This window comes from Aedes aegypti, chromosome 3 (genome assembly GCF_002204515.2).
Source record: "Aedes aegypti strain LVP_AGWG chromosome 3, AaegL5.0 Primary Assembly, whole genome shotgun sequence".
NCBI lineage: Eukaryota > Metazoa > Arthropoda > Insecta > Diptera > Culicidae > Aedes > Aedes aegypti.
This window is the reverse complement of record NC_035109.1, coordinates 133,253,208-133,276,334: the sequence shown is the minus strand read 5'-3', so window position 1 is coordinate 133,276,334 and position 23,127 is coordinate 133,253,208. Positions and strand designations below refer to the sequence as shown.

Below are 23,127 nucleotides of genomic sequence, written 5' to 3'. Positions count from 1 at the left end.
GAGATTCACGGTCAGCTTGTGCAAAATGTGCAACACTCTAAATCCTGACGGACGTTTTGCTTCAGTGCATGTGCTGTTTCTTTTCGCGGGTTTGACAGTCCGCTTTCATCGTGCCATTCGCTCGTCATTCGTTTTCGGTGGTCAACGAAGCTTTTTGTTGTTGAAAAATTAAACGTAAAAATAGTGCATTTTGGTGCAATATCGAATTTGTATTAATTGTTATTCGTTGCAGCACTGTGTCACCGATCGTTTCCGTAGAATAATTACATCCGACACCCAGCGCAGTTCACGGCATCATGGGAGTTCCGAAGTTCTTCCGCTACATCAGCGAGCGCTATCCGTGCCTGAGCGAGCTGATTCGTGAAAATCAGGTAAATAATGATCATCGGTGGCGCTTCCAGTACTAATAAAAGGCTAATAGAGAAATTAATAGATGTTGTGCAATTCCAGCTCTGAATCAACATCATGAGCTAGGGTGATTAGTAGGATGTCTGTGGGAATGTTACACTTCTGCAAATGGAGGGGTCTTTTGCTTTCTCCCACAATGGTAGCCTTCGAAGGACGCGATTTTTACTTGTTTTATGTTTGTACATTTTTGTTGCAAATACTTTTTATTGGAATAAGCGCGCTATACCTTAAGCGAAATGGTAGAACGCAATGTCGTGAAATAGCGAATGAGTCGATATGTAAAGATACTTGATAACACTCTTCTTTGCTAATTGATGAGATTGTTTCCTTTTCATTTAGTTCACTATTATTATTGAATTTATTATGTACCTACCTATGTTGCATTATTGTGCCTATATGCTTTTTGATTACCGTTAAATTATTACCGGGTGAAGTAGGTTATTTTTGAGAATTCTGTTCTATACATAATAACTTCTTGCTTTAGCTTTGATCATCGTTTACTTAATCGTTTTCGGTATCTTGGTGCTTGGTGATGGTAAATAACTTCCATTAAGGTTGTTCAAAGCCACCACTATGACTGAAGCAGTCCAAGTTGGTGTAAAATTTACAAATAAAATTGTTATTGAATTACGTTTTTCTAATGGATCCAAATAATAATATAAATATTTTAAATTGGAATGCTCGTTCTCTGAATGGTAAAGAAGACGAGCTGTTTAATTTTCTTACGGTTAATAACGTGCATATAGCAGTTATTACCGAAACGTATTTAAAACCTGGATCTAAACTCAAAAGAGATCCTAACTTTTTTGTTTATCGACTTGATGGGGCATGTGGGGGAGTTGCAATCATCATTCATAAGCGTATAAAACATCAACTGTTTTCGTCATTTGGAACTAAAGTTTTTGAAACTTAGGTGTTTCTGTTGAAACACAGTCTTGTAAATATACTTTCATAGCTGCCTATTTGCCTTTTCAATGCTCTGGATAGCAAGTTAATTTGCTCCAAACTGACTTGCAAAAATTGACTCGCAATAAGTCAACATTTTTTGTCATTGGTGACTTTAATGCCAAACATCGGTCATGGAATAATTCTCAAAGTAATTCCAACGGCAGAATTTTATTTGATGAGTGCTCTTCAGGATATTTCTCAATTCAGCCCTACATGTTTTTCCTCTTCTAGAAATCCATCTACGATTGACTTGGTCTTAACCGACTCTAGTCATCTTTGTAGCTAATTAGTTACTCATGCTGATTTTGATTCTGATCATGTCCCTGTTACATTTCAAATATCCCATGAAGCGATTCTCAATCCTATCAGCTCTACTTTAAATTATTTTCGAGCCGACTGGAATATATATGAAACGTATATTGACTCTAATCTTGATGTTAACATTTCTTTACAAACAAAACTTGATATTGACAATAATCTTGAAACTTTAATAAATTCCATTGTTGAAGCCAGGAGCATTGCAATTCCATTGACCATTGTTCACATTTGATGAGTTTCCGTTAGAATTTTCGGTAGACGAAGGGCATGCCCAAAAATTGGACTTATGATTGCCCCCGCAATTCGAGCATATCAACTTATCGGTATCTTCCTTCACTGGACAGACGTCCTTGGCGTGAAAAGAACCTCCGCAGATCATGCATTTAGCATCCATGCGACAATTTTTTGTACCATGACTTTACTTTTGGCACCGACGGCACTGAGTGGGGTCCTGGTACTTTCCTCCAGGTTTCTGGAAATATTCCCATGTCACACGGTCATCGAAAATAAGTTTTGTTTTTTCTAAAGCTTTAATATTATTTAGTTCTTTTTTGTTAAAGTGAACTAAATAATAATCTTGAGAAAGCCCTTTCCGAACAATGCCAGATTGGATTTTCTTTTTCATAATGATTACTTGGAATGGGGAAAATCCAAGTAAAATCCATTTTTGATCTCTTCAAGTGACTTGTAGTCACTTGAGAAACCTTTCAAGACGACTTTGAACAAACGTTCAGTTTTGTCGTCATAAGTAAAACATTTGTGCTTCTTCTCTTCAATATGTTTGAGAAGAAGTTCGCGATCTTTAAAAGTTTCCGGCAAAACGCGACAGTCTCCTTTCTTTGCGATTTGGAAGGAAACCTTGATTTCCCTAATGGAGTTCAAGATCTCCTGCCTAAATCATGCAACTTCGGAACAACTGACCACGATAGGCGGCACTCTTTGTTTACTCACTTGAACCAAGGAGCTTGGGCTAAAGACTGCTTTGATTTGGTATTCGGAAAATTTGTCTAGAGCATCGAACTGATTGCTCATTTCGATGCAATTACCAACATTATCCATTTCACCCTTGGAAGAAAGTTCGCATTTCGGAGAAACATCCTTTCTTCCACTTTTGCCACGTTTAGTGACAGTTTTAAATCCCACTTTTTTGAAAGGAAGTTGTGAATTCAGAGATTCACCCTTCCTTTTGTTTGTAGTTGCAATCATGTTTAGTGAATAAACGAAAGAAGACGAGACCTCCTAAGAGGTGTTTTCCCAATACGGTGTCCAAGAAGGATTACCACCGCTAGCTTTCGCCAACGGGTCCAACGAAAGGTCGAAGGCACGGGTCCAAACAAGGATCGTAATGGGATTAATAGTAGAAAAAATAGTGCTGAAAAGTACTGTTTTAGTAGCACTGAAAAGTACCGTTTTTAATTTTTACACTGAAAAGTACTGTTTTTGTAGCACTGAAAAGTACTGTTTTATTGCTTTATGTAGTTTTTAAAAAACTTCCAAGAGCAGAGAGAATTCGTATACGCACAGCACGAAGGTACGATGCGCACTGACAAAACGTGTTATTGAAGCGATTTTTATTGCGTAGTTTAAGACAATTTGACCTAGGTACAATAACCCCCCAATGCCAAGTAATATTAATTGAAATATTAGAAGCTTAGATATATTAACAACTTTAACAGTATAACGTAGAAGAACAAGCTTTTAAGCATATTTTATTTATGCTAAAGGTCCATTCGCCCAAACGAGCTGTCAAAGAGCTTCCGGATCAGCTGATTTGAAACGTCATGTGAAAAGGCCTATAGGTAATCAGCGGCAAAATGAAAAGAATTTGAAAAACATTCAGAAAAAAATTATTGCATCTAAATGTTCCTATTTCCGCTTACGGTAAACAGATTTCGTGACGAACTCTCTAAAACATTCATTATTTAGAATTTCGTTATTCATCCTGATATTTTTCATGGTCAAACCATAGCTACTACTGCAATAAAGAAGGCTGTTTACTAAAATCGACATTTCTTTAAAAATTTATTTAATTTTTTTGCATGAGCGGTTATTGGAACACACAAAAATACCTAGTGATCCAATAACCCTTCACGAGGTCTTGTGTTTTCAATATAAAGACTTATTTTATCTAATGAAAATAATTTCAGGCAACTTCATTTGAATGTTGTTAACATTGCTAGAATATATCAGTATGAAAAATGTTGGTTTTTGACACGAAAAATCAATTTTTACACTAGTGAGCGCAAATAGCAGATACTGGTACAGTGATGGCACACAAGGTACAAACAAGAAAAAGGTAACAAAAACATGATATAGAATTGAGAATACCGCTTGAGATAAGTAGATACAACAACTTTCTTACCTCTCATTTAAGAAATTATTTTGATGCATCATTGTAGCAAATTGTTCCGTTTACTTCTTGCAGGTGCCAGACTTCGACAATCTCTACCTGGACATGAATGGCATCATCCATAACTGTTCGCATCCCAATGATTCGGACGTGTTCTTCCGGATTACGGAGGAAAAAATATTCAGCGACATATTCCATTACTTGGAATTTCTGTTCCGGATGATCCGTCCGCAGAAGTTATTCTTCATCGCCGTCGACGGAGTGGCTCCACGGGCTAAAATGAACCAGCAACGAGGACGTCGTTTCCGGTCAGCCCGCGAAGCGCAAGAACAAGCAGAAGAAGCCCAGAAGAAGGGAGAAGTTCTACCGACAGAGGCTAGGTTCGATAGTAACTGCATCACGCCCGGTACAAGCTTTATGGTTCGGCTCCAGAAGGCACTGGAGCATTTCATTAAGGTAAAGGTTAGCACAAACCCTCTGTGGAAACACTGTAAGGTGATTCTAAGCGGACATGAAACTCCCGGAGAAGGAGAACATAAAATCATGGAATACATTAGATACGCAAAGTCACAGCCAGATTTTGATTCCAATACGCGTCACTGTCTTTATGGCTTGGATGCTGATTTAGTTATGCTGGGACTTTGCACTCACGAAAAACATTTTTCTCTACTGAGAGAAGAGGTAAAGTTTGGTAAGAATGACAAAAAGTCAAGCATTGTCGAAGAAACTCGTTTCTACTTGCTACATTTGACGTTGATGCGAGAATACTTGGAACTCGAGTTTGCTCCTGTTCGGGACAAGCTAAAGTTCGAGTTCAACATCTACAAGCTGATAGATGACTGGGTGCTGATGGGCTACATGGTGGGCAATGATTTCATCCCACACCTGCCACATTTGCATATCAACGAAAACGCGCTTCCGACACTGTTCCAAGCGTACATGGACATTTTGCCCACCCTGGATGGATATATTAATGAAGGAGGCATACTGAATATGCCACGTTTAGAAGTGCTGATGAACCGTCTGGCACGTTTCGACAGAGATATATTTCTCGAGAACTACACCGATTTGCAGTACTTCAAGTCAAAACGAGCTCACAACGATGTAAGTATAGGGATACTAATGCACGGTGTGTCTAAAACGTTATTAACGGACAACAATGATTTTTGTTCGGTAATAATGGTTCCTGATACACAGTCAATATGTTTCCTAAGAAATTCGTTTCATATCTTCATGAATGTATTTGCAGACTGAAGCGTTTGATGTGATCATAGATGATATAAAAGCCGAAGCGGAAATGGACTGTGATCTTTCGGCCCTTATCAAGGCATCGGAAGATATGTTCTCGGACGATGAGGACGATGCAGAACCACCAGGTGACATTGAAAACGATCCTGAGTTTTTCGAGAAGGAATTCACCGCGTATAAAAGAAACTATTATATCACCAAACTAGGTTATCAAGACTATAATCAGTAAGAACTATTCGACTAAATTATGCGAAACAATCTAATATTTATGTTCCCCAGAGCAACTCGCGACGAGCAAACTGAATGCTACATAAGAGCCCTTCAGTGGACGCTTCTCTACTACTATCGGGGAGTACCATCGTGGGCTTGGTACTATCCCCATCACTACGCTCCGTTCATTAGCGATCTGCAAAACATCAGTAGTCTGAAGCTGAATTTCGAACCGGGAAAACCGTTCCTCCCGTTTCAACAGTTGTTGAGCGTATTACCAACAGCCAGTAAAGACCATCTTCCCAGTGCGTACCACAAGCTCATGACCGATCCGAACAGTCCCGTGGTGGACTACTACCCGGAGAATTTCGAAACCGATCTCAACGGGAAGCAACAAGCGTGGGAAGCGGTGGTTCTTATTCCATTCATTGACGAAAAGCGCCTCCTGAAAGCTATGGAACCGTGCGACGCTTTCCTTACGGATGAGGAGAAACAACGGAACGTACACGGACCGATGTTGGTGTTTCAGTACGACTCGAAGGGCACCAAGCAGCTTCCTGCATGCTACGGATTCGAAGAAATCGAGCAGCTGAAAGTGAAGGAGTCTGCTATTTATCGCGACCAGGTAAGTTGTGACTTGGTTGGGTTGTTTACTGTCTAACTGTTATCGTTGAAATTATTTATCGTTCTGTAGTTACACGTTGCGAGCAATAAACTCGTTCTCGGGCCTTCGAAAGGTGCAATTCTGGATGGATACATAAAAGGCTTCCCGACAATGAAACATCTCCAATATCATGTAAGTAAACACTTATGTTATGCCTATTATTATAAGAACTCAAAGTAAAATATTTGATCTGATTGATTTCCATGGTCCGCTAGACTGATGTTTATTTTTCTCTCTTGTCTTGACCCTTATTACCTGCGTTTTCAGCGTCATTCAGGTGTTTATTAGAGTGTTACTTCCACCTTTCAGTCACCCTACGTTCGTCTGTCAAGATGTTTTCGTTTTTAACCCTTCAGTCGTCGCGTGGTTTGTCACAGTCCGAACCACCACGCTGATGCTGTGTACGAAAAGCGAGGTTTTTTCACCACTGTTGTACAAAATACAACAGCGCGACGACTGAAGTGTTAATCCTGCATGGGTGCCAATGAAAATCGATTTTTCGATTAGGTAGTGCTCAAAAGTTTTGTCTCCTCGAAAAAAGTCCCCATGCAAAATTTGAGCTCAATCGGACTTCATTAAGTGGACCCCCAAAGCGGTCAAAGTTTGGCTTTTTCGACCCATGAAAAATTTCCGAAATCGATTTTTTTTTGATGCCAGATGTCTTAAAAATGCATGAAACGTCGAGATCTGGTGTTATTTGGATTTTTTTTTTGAAAAGGACTTTTAGGACTTGTAAATATTTGAGTTGGGGGAGTGAATTGAATTTGAAATGAACGATTTGAATTCAATTGCTGAGAAATTCAAGGCAATAGTATTGAAACATATCCTATATCATTGTTGGCCACTGAAAGCATATTATATGTGGTATTTCATTAGGGTGGTTCATTTACTTTCCATTAGGGTGGTCCTTTTTGCTAAAAAATAAAAAAAAAAATAAAAAATAGAATTTTAATTGAATATTGAAGACAATAGTATTGAAACATCTCTCAAATTATCGTAAGCCATTTTCTACATTTAATATGTGGTATTTTATTAGGGTGGTTCACTTATTTTTCATTAGGGTGGGCCTTTCTGTCGAAAAATCATAATTTGAATGGGATATTAAAAACAATAGTATTTTATCACCTCTTTCATCATCGTAGGGCATTTCCTTCATTAGATTCGTGATATTTTATTAGAGTGGCTCACTTATTTTCCATTGGTGTTTGCCGAAAATTAAAAAAAAAAATCAAGAAATTTTGAATTTGATCCTGTTTTTTAGCACAATAGTATTTTAACACCTCTTTTACAATCCAAGTCTCGTCCACTTTCCTTAATTATGGTGTCATTGTAAAAATTTCAAGCTTAAGATCTACAGACCGAAAGATTATGGTGTGGACTACTACATAATATTTGTGTAATGTTCGACGAAAAATGTAAAGGTAACTTAGTTAACAACAAAAGAGTTTTATAGAAAGCCTCTCATTGTTAGAAAAGTCCTTTTGAAAAGTTTTGCGTGATTTTCATTCGGAATGCAACACTTCACTAAGCTGAACCAGTTCGCAGTCCTCGTCTCATACAAAATCCGCTTGCTACTTCGTGATTTCAGATGCACTCATCTCAGAGATCAAGCATTGAGCCTCAGTGACCTTTCCAATTCAGTTTTGCACCATCTGTGCAAGCTCATATTAAAAAAATCAGAGTGATTGGTGAGAAGGCTCTAAACTGTAACCCCGGGGCCCTTAAGATGGGGAACTGTTAGATTTTGCAATGGTTGTAGTAGCAATAAGGTAAGCAACGAAAGGGAGAGGAAAGGAATTGTGATATTAAAAAAATATCATGTTGGTTGTTTTTGGTACATTACATCGCATATAATTCCTAAATTACATCTGATTTGTTTGGACTTTTATACATTTTTCGATGTTCTTCGACTAATTGCAAATGAACTGTTTCTGATTTTCATCGGTTGACAATTTCGAATTATATGTTTTAATTAATGCAATACCTCGTTCCGCATTGTCATTTACTACTTCCAAACTTTGAATACGTCTTTTGGCATCTTCATATTCTGTTTTGCAATTCCACTGCTTAATATCAGTTTCAAACAAAGATTCCGGAATCTCTAGAGCATGGAACAATTTTTTAGTATCCTGACATCCTTGTACAAACGAGTGTAGCTCGAGTGTTGAAACGTCGTTTGATTCGATTCCACTGCGGAACACGATTTTGTCTCAAGTACCAAAATACCGCTATAACCTTAATTAAGGGTTGCTGAATCCATTGCCATTTCCAGAAATATCATAGCACGTCTAGTTTTTGAGGTATTGGCTGTTGAAAATGCTAAATTTGGCTATTTCAGCCAACTTGCATGCAAGTTTGCCAGCTTGTATGGCAATTTTTTTGCTTAATTTGCCTCAGAAATCAAACTTCATATGTATAACAATACTTATCAACGAAGTTCATAATAATTTCCATGCTCAAAAGTTATTTTTTGTTGGTTTATACAAGTATTCTATTTTTCCATATAAGAGAAACGAAAAATTTTGTATGGAGACTGCAATCATGTTTGAAAAATCGATTTAATCTATATTTAAGCGTGCAATTTCAACCAAATTATATCTGAAATGAAAGTTGAAGTCCTATTTTGCATGCTTGCTAGATTAGATCACAAACTTTTTGATAAATCATTGTTTAAATTTTAAGTAAACATCAATGAAACTAGTGTTTTATGTAACTTTGGCGACCTGTAGCTAAAAATTGTGACGTGCTGGAATATTTCTGAGGAAGGCATCAGATTCAGCAGCCCCAAATCTACTAGAGACACATAATTTGATTCTTGAGACACGTAAAAATGTCATTTTTGTTACGCTGTGTTATGGATTTAGCAGGTACAATTTTTTGGGTATCTGAAAATCAAAATATTGTTAGAAAAATAATCTCGGTACAACAAATTAAACAAAGTATTTACCTGATGTATGTAAGGCTTCCATAATTCTTTTTTTTTATCTGCTACATCCAACTTTTCGTCAAACAAACACAATCCGATGAGATTGCTATCCAAATTCTGCAGATGATTCAAGAACCCTTTATGTACTGCTTCGGCAACTTCTTTGTCAACAGCCTCGTAAATTTTAAGCGATTTTAACAAATTGAGGTCATTGTTTGCAGACATTGCAGCACACGAAGAAAGAAACCAGTTTCTTAGATATACTTTCACAATGAATACATTAAATCGTGCTAATCCATCTTTAGTTGCCTTAGGTAATGCAAAAGTGTATCGGTAAAGGAACATTTTTAAAGAATAAATAATTTCAGCCATCCATCTTGCATTATGGAAAGCACCAGGAGCTCTTATTTTAAAATTTTCATTAATTTTTCCACCCAAAAATATAATCGTAAGCTGAATAACTTCACGATAATCTTCGCGGTGATCATGTTCTATTAGTTGTCGCTCAAAAAATTTTAATAGAATCACCCTCTCGTTGTCTGTTATTGATGATTTAACGAACGCATCATTCAAACCAGAATGGTATGAACTCTTTTCTAAGCCGTGCTATTCCATCTGAAACCGCTTAAAGATCTTAACATTTGGAGATTGTGCTGTTTCAAATTGCAGTACCTTGAATGCCTTGCCAACTAACAGCTCGTGTATGTGATGTCTACAGGGAAGTCCAATAAGCTGTCTTTAAAATATATTGTTTAGATGTTGACACGCTCCTTTCTTTCGACCAGTGTTTGATGCAGTGGTATCAAATGATGTAAACATAACCCTAAAAAACGAACGTTATATTTTAGAAATTATCAATAATAAAATTGAAGCTAAAAAAACTTACCTGTCTTCAAGACCCCATCGACAACAGCATTATAAACTGCTACTGCTTGTTCTATTCCTGTTAAATTTTGGATGGGGGGAACAGCTAACAACTTATGGATGCCATCACCAGATACAAGTATAGCCAATCGTTCAGTTTTGGGGATGGCTTTAGACGACAATATACTAGGAAGCAGCTTTGAATCCCAGTGAACTGTTAAGTTAACCTGTGGCTTAAATGTTGTTTTCAGCTCATGATGCTTTTGCTTACGATTTTTTTTTTCTTGAATATCTAATGGACTCCTTGTTCAACAATAATGTTGAAACGTCGTGCCCCAAAGATTTCGCTATAGATGAAATTAGAAATACCGCATTTCGATCACTCACTTTGCAGCGATCCAAAGCAGCAGCCACATCGACAGTAATAACGTTTTTTAATTGTGGTTCAGGAGTTGAAGATGATTTTGAAGGACCTAGAAGAAAATATAAAAATCAAAAATATTAGAATCCATGAAAAACATTTTAAAACATATTTGCAATGTATTCAATTTACACTTACCTGGTATCTGTAAATCTTCGCCGATAGTATATTTTAACTATTCAAAAGAAAACCTTAATGAAAATATCTTAACCAAGAGTTGCATGCCAATAAAGAATCATGATTCAAAACTATACAAACAAAGTTGATTTGTTAGATCTGTTGAGAATATTTTTTTTTTATTTACAAATTAAATGATCACCCTTATGCAAAACTGAGGACAATAGCCCTAATGAAACATCACATATTATATGTTAACAGTGGCCTACGATGACATAGGAGATGTTTAATTACTCTTGTATTTACTATTCCATTCAAATTCTCATTTTTTTTAAAGGACCACTGTAATGGAATATAAGTGAGCCTTCCCAATGAAATATCACGAATCTAATGAAGGAAATGGCCTACGATGATGGAAGAGGTGATAAAATACTATTGTTTTTAATATCCCATTCAAATTATGATTTTTCGACAGAAAGGCCCACCCTTATGGAAAATAAGTGAACCACCCTAATAAAATACCACATATTAAATGTAGAAAATGGCTTACGATAATGTGAGAGATGTTCCAATACTATTGTCTTCAATATTCAATTAAAATTCTATTTCTTATTTTTTTTTTATTTTTCAACAAAAAGGACCACCCTAATAAAAAGTAAATGAACCTCCCTAATGAAATATCACATATAATATGCTTTCAGTGCCCAAAAATGATATAGGATACGTTTCAATACTATTGCCTTGAATTTCTCAGCAATTGAATTCAAATCGTTCATTTCAAATTCAATTCACTCCCCCAACTCAAAAATTTACTTGGTCGATTTAAAAAAAAAAATCCAAACAACACCAGATCTCGACGTTTCATGCATTTCTAAGACATCTGGCATAAAAAAAAATCGATTTCGAAAATTTCATGTACACCCCCTTGGGAGATTTTTCATGGGACAAAAAAGCTAAACTTTGACCGCTTTGGGGGACCACTTAACGAAGGCCGATTGAGCTCAAATTTTGCATGGGGACTTTTTTCGAGGAGACAAAAGTTTTGAGCACTACCTACCATTTTTTTAAATTCGATGGCAAAATTTTTCCCATACATTCCATTGGCACCCTGTACATCCGATGATGTTGAGAGATTTGCAGTTCCACGTACCGAGTTTCCAATCGCTAGTCCATTTTCGTCGCTGAGGTCTTTGCCGTTTCTGGATTAGATTCTCTTGTCATATTCTGGTCCGTATTCTCTCGTTGACGTTCCTGTGCTGATGTATTTTTACGGTTGGCTTGCTGGGCCTGACACCAACTCCCAAGGTTTCCGGAGAACCATTCCTCCTAAATGTTCGGAGGGCGATAGTGCACAGTTTAGCTTAGAGTCCTTCTCTGGCACTCGGACGATGATCAGCCGCTTCTGACATGTGGCACAGACGCTGTTGTGAGCCGCTCCTAACATAGAGTACAGATGGCCACTACCACGAGTAGGATAGGAGTTAATGGGTAGGAGGCTAAGGACCACACAAAGGGGTCTATTTTATCGATGCAGGTACTCGAAGCACCAATTGTGCACCATACCCAGCATTTACTAACCATCCTCAACTTTTATTGTCACTATTAACCTCGATCAAACCGCGAGTTCTACGGTTTCTCAAAGTTAAATAAAAGTTAGAAGTATGATAGCGCATGAGCTTCATGAGTAAATGAATAAATAACGAAACGTTTGACAGCTCAAAAAAGAAGGACCATGGAGTTTTATGACGCACTTCATGTACCTAGACATTACTGTATCACAGTGGTAATACGTTTTATACAATCCAATGTATATTTTAGAGATATACCGAATAGCACTATTCGGCTTTCGGCCGAATACCGAATAGTTGAAATATTATTATTCGGCCAAACGAATATTCGGCCGAACATTCGGCCGAATAATGACTCAATTATTCCCGAGAAATACATTTTTAATTTTGATCTACAACAAAAAATGCTTGTTTTTTTCAATAGGAAAAGCTTCCAAGGTGAAGAATTGAACGGAATGATCGTTTTATTGAATTTTTAAAACCGTTTTAGGAAATTACAATAATTATATTGTGTATTTCTTTCACCACTGGACTGCGAATCATGTTGGTATCTTCAGAGCACTTATTCTCTGATTTTTACGAAGAATAAGTTCCCCGAAGACACCTATCCGATTTGATGCCATTGCGCACTTTTATTAGCGTATCCGCACTTGTAAAAACTTTTGCGATAGTCTAGTGGTGAAAGAAAGTTTTGAGGATTTGTTTTTCTGAAGTTAGGGAGTTGTATTTTTTAACAATTAACAATCGATGATATTTTTTATAATTTTTTTTTAAGAAATTCGGTTAATACTTCACTTGATTGCTCATCCGACTTCTGGAAGTGCTTTATACCGAGACCACTGACTCGCATAATAAAGGAAGAACGTGATCGTGTGGGCTTCGTAGCCATGAGGTTAGTTTTACCAGGCATATAGCCGTTTCGATCCAAGGAGTGTGGGTTCGATTCCCGCTTCAGTCCGAAAAACTTTTCGTCAGCAACGTTTTCCGATTGTTACACTGGTCGTTGCATCCTAGTCTAAAGTGATGCTTCCTTCAAAGGACATAACCGTCCACTGGAAGTATTAAGGCGAAGTAGGCCGTCATTGAAATTTGTACGCGTCGTTGATGATTGTATCTAATTCATCTCAAGATTTCGAATCAAAGAAAATCAGTTGGTGTTGCACTGACACACCTGAAAAAGTATCAGCATACTATAGGCATGTTAGCGCGTACAGTGATACTTTTTCAAGCCAATATGAACTATCAAGGCTGATTTTTATCACTTTGAAATCCAAGCTGAAAAGTCATCATTGTTGCCAAAACGAATGACGGGCTACTTAGCCTTAACGTGTTGGTGTCTTTGAAGTGTCGCAAAAAATATCGAAGGTATGAATAGCCCTGAACGGAAAAAATCTCCATGGAGTCCAACTAATTTGATTTTTTTTACATTTTCCTTTGTGTGAAACATAAGGTTTTATTACATTTTATTTTATTTTGTTATTATTCGGCCTATTCGGCCGAATAACTAGTTTCGATATTCGGCAGACCAAATATTCGGCAAAATAAAAATAATCGTGATATTCGGCCCGAATATTGGGTACATCTCTATTTTAATTAAGATATCTACACATATATGTATAATCCATCATCCTATAATTCTTCTCCACAGGGAATAATCAAGGAAGTGCGAGTGAAGGTATTCAACTTTCCGAGTCGAAATTCGAGCATGGTGGTCGTCATTGATCGTCCCCTGAAGGACAGTGAAAAAACGACAGAGATGTTGGCACGGGAACTACTCGGTCGTATAGTGTATGTCAGCTGGCCCCATCTAACCGAGGCCAAGGTCGTTAAGGTAGCGGACGCACAGGTAATATTCGAGAAAGATCGTGAACCACGGGAGAACAACGATAAATTTTTCGATACCTGTAGCAAAGCCATCGTTGAACAGTGAGTATTTTTGAGGAAGCTTTAGAAAGTCGTCTAAGCTATATAATTTGTCTTTCAGTCACAATAACCGATTGGCAATAGACTTGGGCAAAATCAGCCAAATGGTTCATGTTAAAACTTGTGTTGGGAGTGAGTATGTACTTAAGGAAAATCGGTACGTGTTGAATAAGCTCTGGAACATGGGGGAAACTATGTACCCAGTGCAGGCGATCGTAACGGATCTGAAAGAAGCACTAAAGACACTGAAGCCATATCAGGAGATTCGAGAAATGTTTCCTGAAAACTGTCTGGTGTTTTTGCGGGCAACGCAGTGGTATGGAAGTTTGGGTCACGTAATAGATGTGACCGCAGGCCATAAGCGTATCAAGACTCGATTTGAAATACACGAAGAGCCCAATCTAGATAAGGTTGTAGACATAAATGAAGAAGCCAAGAGTCACTATTTGACCATGCAGGACGCGGCTTCGATGATAGGCATATCGGCTAATCTTTTGAGCAGGCTTTCATCGACTATTTATATGATGCGAGGAGCGAGACGATCGGTCAACATAGACGAAGGAGGAAAGATGAACATCGGATTGCAGCTGAGAATGGTCACACAAGATGTGGAAACGGTTGGTTACACCCGTAAGGTCCATAAGTCTTGGATGTTTTCGGAGAAAGCAGTCGAGCTAATCAAAAGCTACCACGAAAAAGTTCCTAATTTGTTTGAAAGATTGGAGCATTTCGGAAAAGGTGATATTCTTTTTGAGGATGAGGTATTCGGAGAACAAAAGGAGGGTGCCGTAGGACTGAAAGAGTTGATAGCATGGATTAAGAGTCAGGATCACGCGAAGGCAGAAAAGCGATCTTGTGGGACAAAAATGTTGGAACCTAATGCCGTAGAGGAGCTGGTGAAGATAGTCGATGAACAGGCAACCAAATTGCCTACCATGCAGACCATGTTTGTACATCCGAAGGATCTGTACAAGCCGGGAATGAAACAGGCGAAAAGTATCGATCATCAAGCTAATTACGAACTGCTTGATCGCGTGATTATCGCTCGAGACACTGAGGTTGTTCCTCTGGGTTACCGGGGTACGATTATCGGAATACACCTCGCCAAGGATCCGAATCCGGTTCGACAAGAGAGTATCGTGGCCAAAAGTGACAAATATTTCGATGTGTTGTTCGATAAAGAGTTTCCCAATGGCGTTCAAATTTTCGGTATTTCTGCCACGAAGAACCGTGTAGTGCGAGTTGCCGAAGGAGCCGTGTTGAATATTTCATTCGGAACTGCTGACTTGGAATACAAGCAAGTAGATCCCAGCCAGCCAATCATACTCCCGGCCGAAGAATTCATCAACCGAAATAACCAGCATGCTCAACATCAGAGGAAACACGAGCTGGTCCGAATATTCCCTCCAAAACCGACGCCTACAGCGGAATCTATCAAGAAGCGCCTGAATGAGCGAATTGAGAAGAAAAACCCAAATAAAGCGTTCATCCTCGCCAACAGGAAACCGTTGGAAGAGAGTATAAGTAGTGATCCTAATGCGCAAACAGCCTGTGATTTTGAAAAACTGTGGAATAAGCTCAGGGAGTCATCGCAAGCGCCGTCCACCTTTGACGATCGCGATATCAAAAGTTTCATATCGAAAAATTCAATCCCTCCTCCGCCATTGAAGACTGCGATAGATGTTGTGCCAGAAAAAAATGCAGCTGATACATCGACTGAAGAAAATTCGGTGAAAGATCCTTCAGATATGCTGCGAAAGATGCTCAGAATAAACAGCCAGGATGAGACTGCGATATCTTCTGGTGTACCCAATGGGGTAGTGCCTACCAACAATGAAGGCATTCTAAATACCTTGGTAAGTACGTTTGTTGTTAACCCGTAGAGTGTTGAATAAACAATAGTTTTAGCTTAATCAATCTATATAAATAAAAATGGAGTGGTGTTTATATGTCACGAAATGGCTTGAAAACGGGACAACCGATTTGCACAATTCTTTCACTGTTGTCTTCTTGAAGGGTTCCGACGTGTTCGTGTGACGAAAAAGTTTAGGGAAGTTTTCGGAAAATTTGGTAAAACGGGGGAGTACTTATATGCTATTTTGTATGGGAGGTTCCATGACATTTTTCAACAGCCTACTTGATGGCAAGACGAAGTTTGCCGGGACCACTAGTTTTTAATATTTTTTATGAAATTGCATTTAATATTTGTCATTTGTTTGGTCTTATTGGATGAAATGTTCCAGTGTTACATTCATTTCATTTATTTAGTCAACATCGAAACAGATAACACTAAATCCACAATTTCACGTCACAATACTCGGTCCGTGGCCGCATCTCTTCATCCTCGGTTCAGCACCACGCTCGCCAAATCGACGCGCACTTGATCCGTCCACCTAGCTCGCAGCGTTCCACGCCTTCTTGTACCAATCAGATCCGATGCGAACGCAATCTTTGCAGGGTTGCTGTCCGGTATTCTTGCAACATGCCACACCCATCGTATCTTTCCAGCTTTGGCCACCTTCTGGATACTGCGTTCGCCGTAGAGTTGGTCGAGCTCGTGGTTCATCCTTTGCCGCCACACACCATTTTCCTGCACACTGCCAAAGATCGTCCTAAGCACTCGGCGTTCGAAGACTCCAAGTGCTGGCAAGTCCTCCTCTAGCATCGTCCACGTTTCATGCCCGTAAAGGACTACCGGCCTTATGAGCGTTTTGTACGTGGTATGGTACATTTTCTATGGGTACGAATCTCTTTTGAGCTCCTTGTGAAGGCCATAGTAGGCCCGACTTCCACTGATGATGAGCCTCCGTATTTCACGGCTAACGTTATTATCAGCCGTCAGCAAGGATCCAAGGTAGACAAACTTATCGACCAACTTGAATGTATCCTCGTCTATTGTAACATTGCTTTCTAGGCTAGCTCTGTCGCGCTAGGCTTCACTAATTAGCGTATATCTTGTCTTGGACGCATTCACCACCAGTCCAACTTTTGCTGCCTCATGTTTCAGGCGGGTGTACACTGCCGTTCTACACATATTTGTCCCGCGATCCATAAGTTTTACATAGAATATGTGACAAGTAGGCGTAGAAGGGCAGTACAGGTCTGTCTCTTTTCAAATGTTCGACCAACAATGTCCACATCATCCGCGAAGCAAATAAATTGACTAGATCTCGTAAAAATTGTACCCCGGCTGTTAAGCTCTGCTCGCCGCATAAAACCTTCTAGCACAATATTGAACAACAGGCACAAAATTTCATCACCTTGTCGTAGTCCACGGCGGGATTCAAACGAACTGGAATGTTCGCATGAAACCTTCACATAATTTAGCCATCGTTGCTCTTATCAGTCTCGTGAGCTTCCCGGGAAATCTGTTCTCGTCTATGATTTTCCATAGCTCTAGGCGGTCGATACTATCATATGCCGACTTGAAATATATGCAAAGGTGATGCGTTGGAACCTAGTATTATTCACGATATTTTTGGAGGATTTGCCGTACATTTGCTATTGGTGATATACGATGGAAGATGATATGGGATAATACTTTGTAGGCGGCATTTATAATAGTGATCGCTCGATAGTTCTCACATTCTAGCTAGTCGCCCTTTTTGTAGATTGGGCATATAACCCATTGCTTCCACTCATCCGGTAGCTGTTCTGTCTTCCAGATTCTGGCTATCAGCCGTTGCAGACAAGTAACCAACTTCTCCGGGCCCATCTTAATGAGTTCTGCTTCGATACCATCCTTCCCAGCTGCATTGTTATTCTTAAGCTTTTGAACGGCATCCTTGACTTTCCTAAAAGTGGGAGCTGATTGGTTGCTATTGTCCGAGATTCCGACGTAGTCAAAACCGGGAATTTGAGATGAATACCGGGAAAATCGTGTTGAACGAACATTTTGGAGCTATAAATCTACAAACCAGAAGTTGTCGAAAATTGTTATGTTTGAATAGCACATTGGAATGCTGAAATTTTTTCTTAAAAATGTTCCACTTTTATCACAACATTGCAACCATGTTTCGAAATATTTTTCAAATCTTTTCACTACTGTCAAGGTCTTTGACTCAAAAATTATATTTTTTTTAGCATTTTCTCTAACTTTTTTGATTCGATGTTTTGAATCAAGGTTCAATAAATTTTTTTTTCTCACAATCAATTATTTTTAAAGGTATCTAATATTTCATTCTCCAAAAAATCGCCGAAAAATTTAATAAATAAGTTGATGTTTTATTTCACCAATCGATCCGTGAAGCTGGAAAAAGTTCAGCTGTCAGAAGTATTGAATAGTTCGGTGATATTTTATGAATTTCTGGGGATTTCTTCTTCTGAATAGTGAGAACAAAATTGGACATGTGATGATTGAAATGAAAGCACTCTACAACAGAAGCTATTTGATATTATAACTTTTTTTGACACTGATCGTTTATTTAACGGAATTCCATAAATCATTTATAATTACAAAAATACCTAGCGTTTCATCTTGTTTTTGAAGTCCAGTATATTTATATAAATATACAAATATATAAACTTTTGCGAAATGCGCAATTATAAAAACGCCGGCCAAGCCTAATGATTTCACATATTTTCAAAAAGTTTGATTTTCACCGAGCTTAATGTTCAATTTTCACATTTTTTGACAGTTATGTCGAAACCACTATTGTTCTACAGAAAAATCTGTTGAATCATATTTCACAATTTTTTTTTCATTCTAAGTGTGTAGTTTGCTTTGGAGAACTCTTTATTTTCACGAAGAAAAAATCAAAAGATTAGAAATTGAGTTGAAATATCTTCAATTAGCTAAATAAAAAACCAGGAAAATTCTGGCGACTGTACCGGGAAAACCGGGAAAAAAGCGGGAATTTCAAAATGGAAATTTGGTGGCCACCCTGTGTAGTGAGTACTCAGAATGCAATTGATTATTCGTTAAATTGTATTTATCTTCAATAATAGCTGTTCGAGCCGCATCGAATGCACTTCAATCTACGTGTGCTTCAGCTCAGGTAATCAAACCAGTTTTATTACAAACGTGCTATTTGTTTTGCCATTGTGGGTCAATCGTGGATATCAAGTTTATTAAAGATTGTTATTTAATAGCGTGTTGATATTATTTTTATTTAAATTTAACGGATATTGCATGCTATAACACCTTTGTCCGGATTTCCGGTGTCTAAGGTGTCCTAAGGTGTCCGGATATAAAGACAAGACACGCTTCAATATTTGATTGATTTTTGTGTTAAAATCATGATTTTTATCAAAAATTTCATCACTTTCATGAAGATCTGGCTTGGAACAATCTATCAAGCAATATTACATCACGGATTTTCTAAAACAACACGCTCATATTGAAGTAAGAACATTTGTGGCAGCTTAAGCGTCCGGGTATTGATGCACCACGGTATTTGCATTTCAAACGCACACAGCAATATGTCCCCCTTATTATAGCTAATAATTCAAATATTTTGTTATTTTGAATGCTTGCAGTACGTTTCCAGAAATCATTAAAAAAAAAACACTTGGTCCAGTCAGACTGAACCCCGACCACATTCTTCTTCTTCTTGGTATTAACGTCCCCATTGGGACAGAACCGGCTACTCAGCGTAGTGTTCTAAGAGCACTTCCACAGTCATTAACTGAGAACACTAACCACTCGGCTAAGGAAGGCCCCAAACCCCGATCATATGTTCATTGATATCTTAGGCTCTGTGAAAGTAATTCATCCTTTTGCAACATTTACTAAGACCGAGCAAATACTGCATGAAATTTCATTGAAAAATAATCACACAACATCTATTTTTGTGTTGCAGTTTTAGAAAACCCTTACATATGTTTCCTCATGTTTTACAGGTCCCCGCTATACCTGCAGTACCGCCGGTAGTCAACATTCCCATGCCAAAGAATTTGCCAAAGCCACCGTCATCGTGGAGGTCACCCAAAAAGTCGTCAAACGACGAACAAGTTACTAAAACGAAATCACAAAACTCCACAGCCAGCACAACCGCAAATGTCCCGACGACGAAAGACGCGCCAAAGCCCCCGCACAGAAATGCTATTCCAAATCACTATCCTTATGTGGCCCAGCATCCGCCCAATGTTCCGCACCATCAGCCGCTCTTTATGCCATTTCCACCGTTCAACATTCCGCACAACCGGATTTACCCGGCGGGTCCACCCATCCCCGCATACCCCAACCAGTTGCATCCAATGCCTCGCTATCAGCAAGCACCGCAGGCTCACATGCATCAGCAACAGCTGTACAATCCACAGTATTCGAATAATAATCCTGGACACAACTCAAACAACCACCGGCAACGTGGTCCCAAAGGACCGCAGAACCTCAGCTTCAACAGGAACACTCCCGCTGGCACAGGAGCCTTCGTGCCCCTTCAGGCCATGATCAACTCCAAAAACCGGAACAACAATTCCACCGCAACATCCACGCCATCCAGCGGAACCGGTAGCAAAAAGCAACCCCCCAACCCAGCAGCAACGGTTTTCGTGCAGAAGAATGCCGAACATCGGCAAATGGTCGAACAGAAGCAGGAAGAGGTGAAGCAAAGCTTCGCCTCGTTCATGGCCGATAGCGTCAGTAAGGTTGATGAATCTGTGATCCCCGCTAGCAAGCAACAACAACAACAACATGTGCCCTTGGAAAACACCAGTGATAAAGAGGAGAACGTAGATCACTGCGAAAGCGGTTCCAATGTAAGTATTTTGCTTGGGAACCATCCATAAATGACGTAGCATTTTAGAAGGGAGAAGGATTCACGAATTCGTGACAATGTTTGATGAGGGAAGGAAGGCGTCTCTAGATAACAGAGGTACTATAGAGCTTAGTGACATTTGAACACACGTAGACTAGCATACGCTCGTCATACACAGTTTGTTTTTGTTTTCCTCAAAGAAACTTGCACACACTTTCCAGACTCATCAAAATGCATATGGAAATATTACCCAATTTGAAATATTTATATCCGGTTTCTGGGTGTTTTTCTAGACTGAGTGCATATTGTTTTCCTCTAAGGTTCACAACTACATCTACAATAGGGCACTCTTACCATTGGGCGTGATAACCACTATTGATCATCTTATGTTTTTTTTTTGAATGGAAAAACTTTCCCGCCTAAATTGAAAGCACGTGGTTTTCGCAGATTGACAGAAGACAGAAGTGTGTTATGTATCAGTGATATATATCAGGAGTAACTGAACACGATAAGTGTGCTTGCTGTCTAGTCCATGTACTGAGTTTAGTAATTGGAGGTTATGTATGATCAGTGACCGCTGCGCTTATATTTGGAGACATGGACAGATATTCGCCATACTTGGATTTATCTATCTGTCCATGTCTCCAAATATAAGTGCAGCGGTCACTGATCATACAGAACCAGATTCGGAGAGGAAAGGGTGCAAAAATAGTGAAAAAAAAAATGCTACGTCGTTTATCGGTCCTTTGATGGAAATGATGTTCCCCATTGCTCACGATTTTCTTTTTTTTAAAGTTGAATGAGGTGAACCCGTCAACAGCCCAGCCGTGCAAACAGCGACAGATGAGAATAGCTGCCAGGTTCACGCATGCCGAATAAGACTCGTTTTCAACATTACAAATCACAAATTAGCGAGATTATTGATTTTTTTTTATAATTAAGACTAAATTTGTTGCGATAACGCCACTTCTTTGTGGTGTGTGACTGTTTCATCATTATAATAGGTACAATAGTCAGATACAATTTCTGTGTGGACACAACCACCTACTAAGGTCCCAAACAAGAGATAAAAATAAATAAAAAAGCTTGAACTCCATATAATTACGTGTTTTTTTATGTATTTCAATAAGTTTTTAACCTTGTTACCATCCATAGATTGGTCAATCAAAAGTGGATATAAAGTAGGAAACTCTCCTACTATAGCCAGAAACCTCTTCTTCGAATTGGTTCGAACGAAGTACGCACATCATAAGCACTTCTACACTGACGGGTCAGTCGCTAGTAACCGAACTGGATTCGGAATAGTAAGCGACAAAATCAATTTCGAAAGACAACTTCCTCCAGCATGCACTATTTTCTCAGCTGAGGCTGCCGCTTTGGCCAGGGCAATATTACTAGTGCCCAAAAAGTCACCGGCTATCATCGTAACGGACTCTGCAAGCTGTTTAGAAGCATTGCATAAAGGAGCATCGAAGCATCCCTTTATCCAACAAATCGAAAAAAACCTTGGAAAAAAGAAGATAGTTTTCGTCTGGGTTCCAGGACACGTCAACATTGTCGGAAATGAAGCCGCCGACGAAGCAGCCAAACGAGGACGGACCAGCCGACCACTAAAAGAAGGAACCCCGAAAGAAGATCTAATTAAATGGTTTAGAAATCTCGTTTATACAAAATTTAATGAAGCATGGCTGAATGAATCAACCGAAAATCAGCTTAGAGTCACTAAGCCTACTACTACAAAATGGATCGACAGACCAGCTCGTGCAGAACAAAAATGTTTAACTAGGTGTCGTACAGGACACAGTCGGCTCACCAAAGGTCACATACTAGATAAAAGGTCCCCTCCAATCTGCAGCATGTGTCAAGAAGAGAACAGCATAGAACACATTCTAATCCATTGTAATCAGTTTAAAAGTCTCAGAGACAAAATAGGATTAGCTAAATCAATGAAAAACATTTTGAAGAATGACAGAAAATCAGAAGGAAAGTTATTAGCGTTTCTCAGAAGAGCGAAATTGTATGAATTATTGTAAATATTTAAATCTACTTTAAGAGGCGAATGAATTCAATAATTTAAAGCCTCTATAATAAACGCAAAAAAAAAAAAAATTAACCTTGTTAGCATGTTGATGTTGAATTTTTAAGCTACCTCTGGAAACTGGTTACCAAGCATTGCAGAATTGGTTCTCATTTGAGCGAAGAAAACATCCCATCTGTAGAGGTCCATGATCGGCAATGTATCGTAAGTTGTAACAAGTTTGATAAATAAGAGCAGTAAACAAGAGGACCAAAGAGAGAGCGATGATAAAAATCATTTTTCTCGCTTGTTTACTTTTGGGGGTAGGTGTTTTACTTTACGGTTTCGATCGCCCGTTCGTTCGTCCGGAAGGATGCTCCAATCATTAGGTATTCCTGCAATCTCAGCTTGCGGCACAAAGCCTTTGCAAGATGCGTCTTCTGGTAC

The 23,127-nt window shown here is 38.8% G+C and overlaps 1 protein-coding gene across 1 annotated transcript; it reads left to right on the top strand.

The window, feature by feature from the left end:
• Positions 1-34: 34 nt before the first annotated feature.
• On the top strand, positions 35-21,764 carry LOC5571065 (5'-3' exoribonuclease 1). Its single transcript, XM_021853967.1, has 10 exons — positions 35-174; positions 233-371; positions 4,100-5,128; positions 5,274-5,497; positions 5,552-6,107; positions 6,177-6,278; positions 13,691-13,968; positions 14,027-15,821; positions 19,807-20,664; positions 21,459-21,764. The coding sequence occupies exons 2-10, from the start codon at positions 297-299 to the stop codon at positions 21,540-21,542; spliced, it is 5,001 nt and encodes a 1,666-aa protein (XP_021709659.1). The 5' UTR covers positions 35-174; positions 233-296; the 3' UTR covers positions 21,543-21,764.
• Positions 21,765-23,127: the final 1,363 nt, after the last annotated feature.

Excerpts from the sequence above, each read along its gene's own strand:
- LOC5571065 (XM_021853967.1), top strand. The coding sequence starts at position 297 with ATGGGAGTTCCGAAGTTCTTCCGCTACATCAGCGAGCGCTATCCGTGC. Across the intron at positions 15,822-19,806 it reads AAGGCATTCTAAATACCTTG|GTCCCCGCTATACCTGCAGT; the intron begins GTAAGTACGTTT and ends CATGTTTTACAG. Across the intron at positions 20,665-21,458 it reads ACTGCGAAAGCGGTTCCAAT|TTGAATGAGGTGAACCCGTC; the intron begins GTAAGTATTTTG and ends TTTTTTTTAAAG.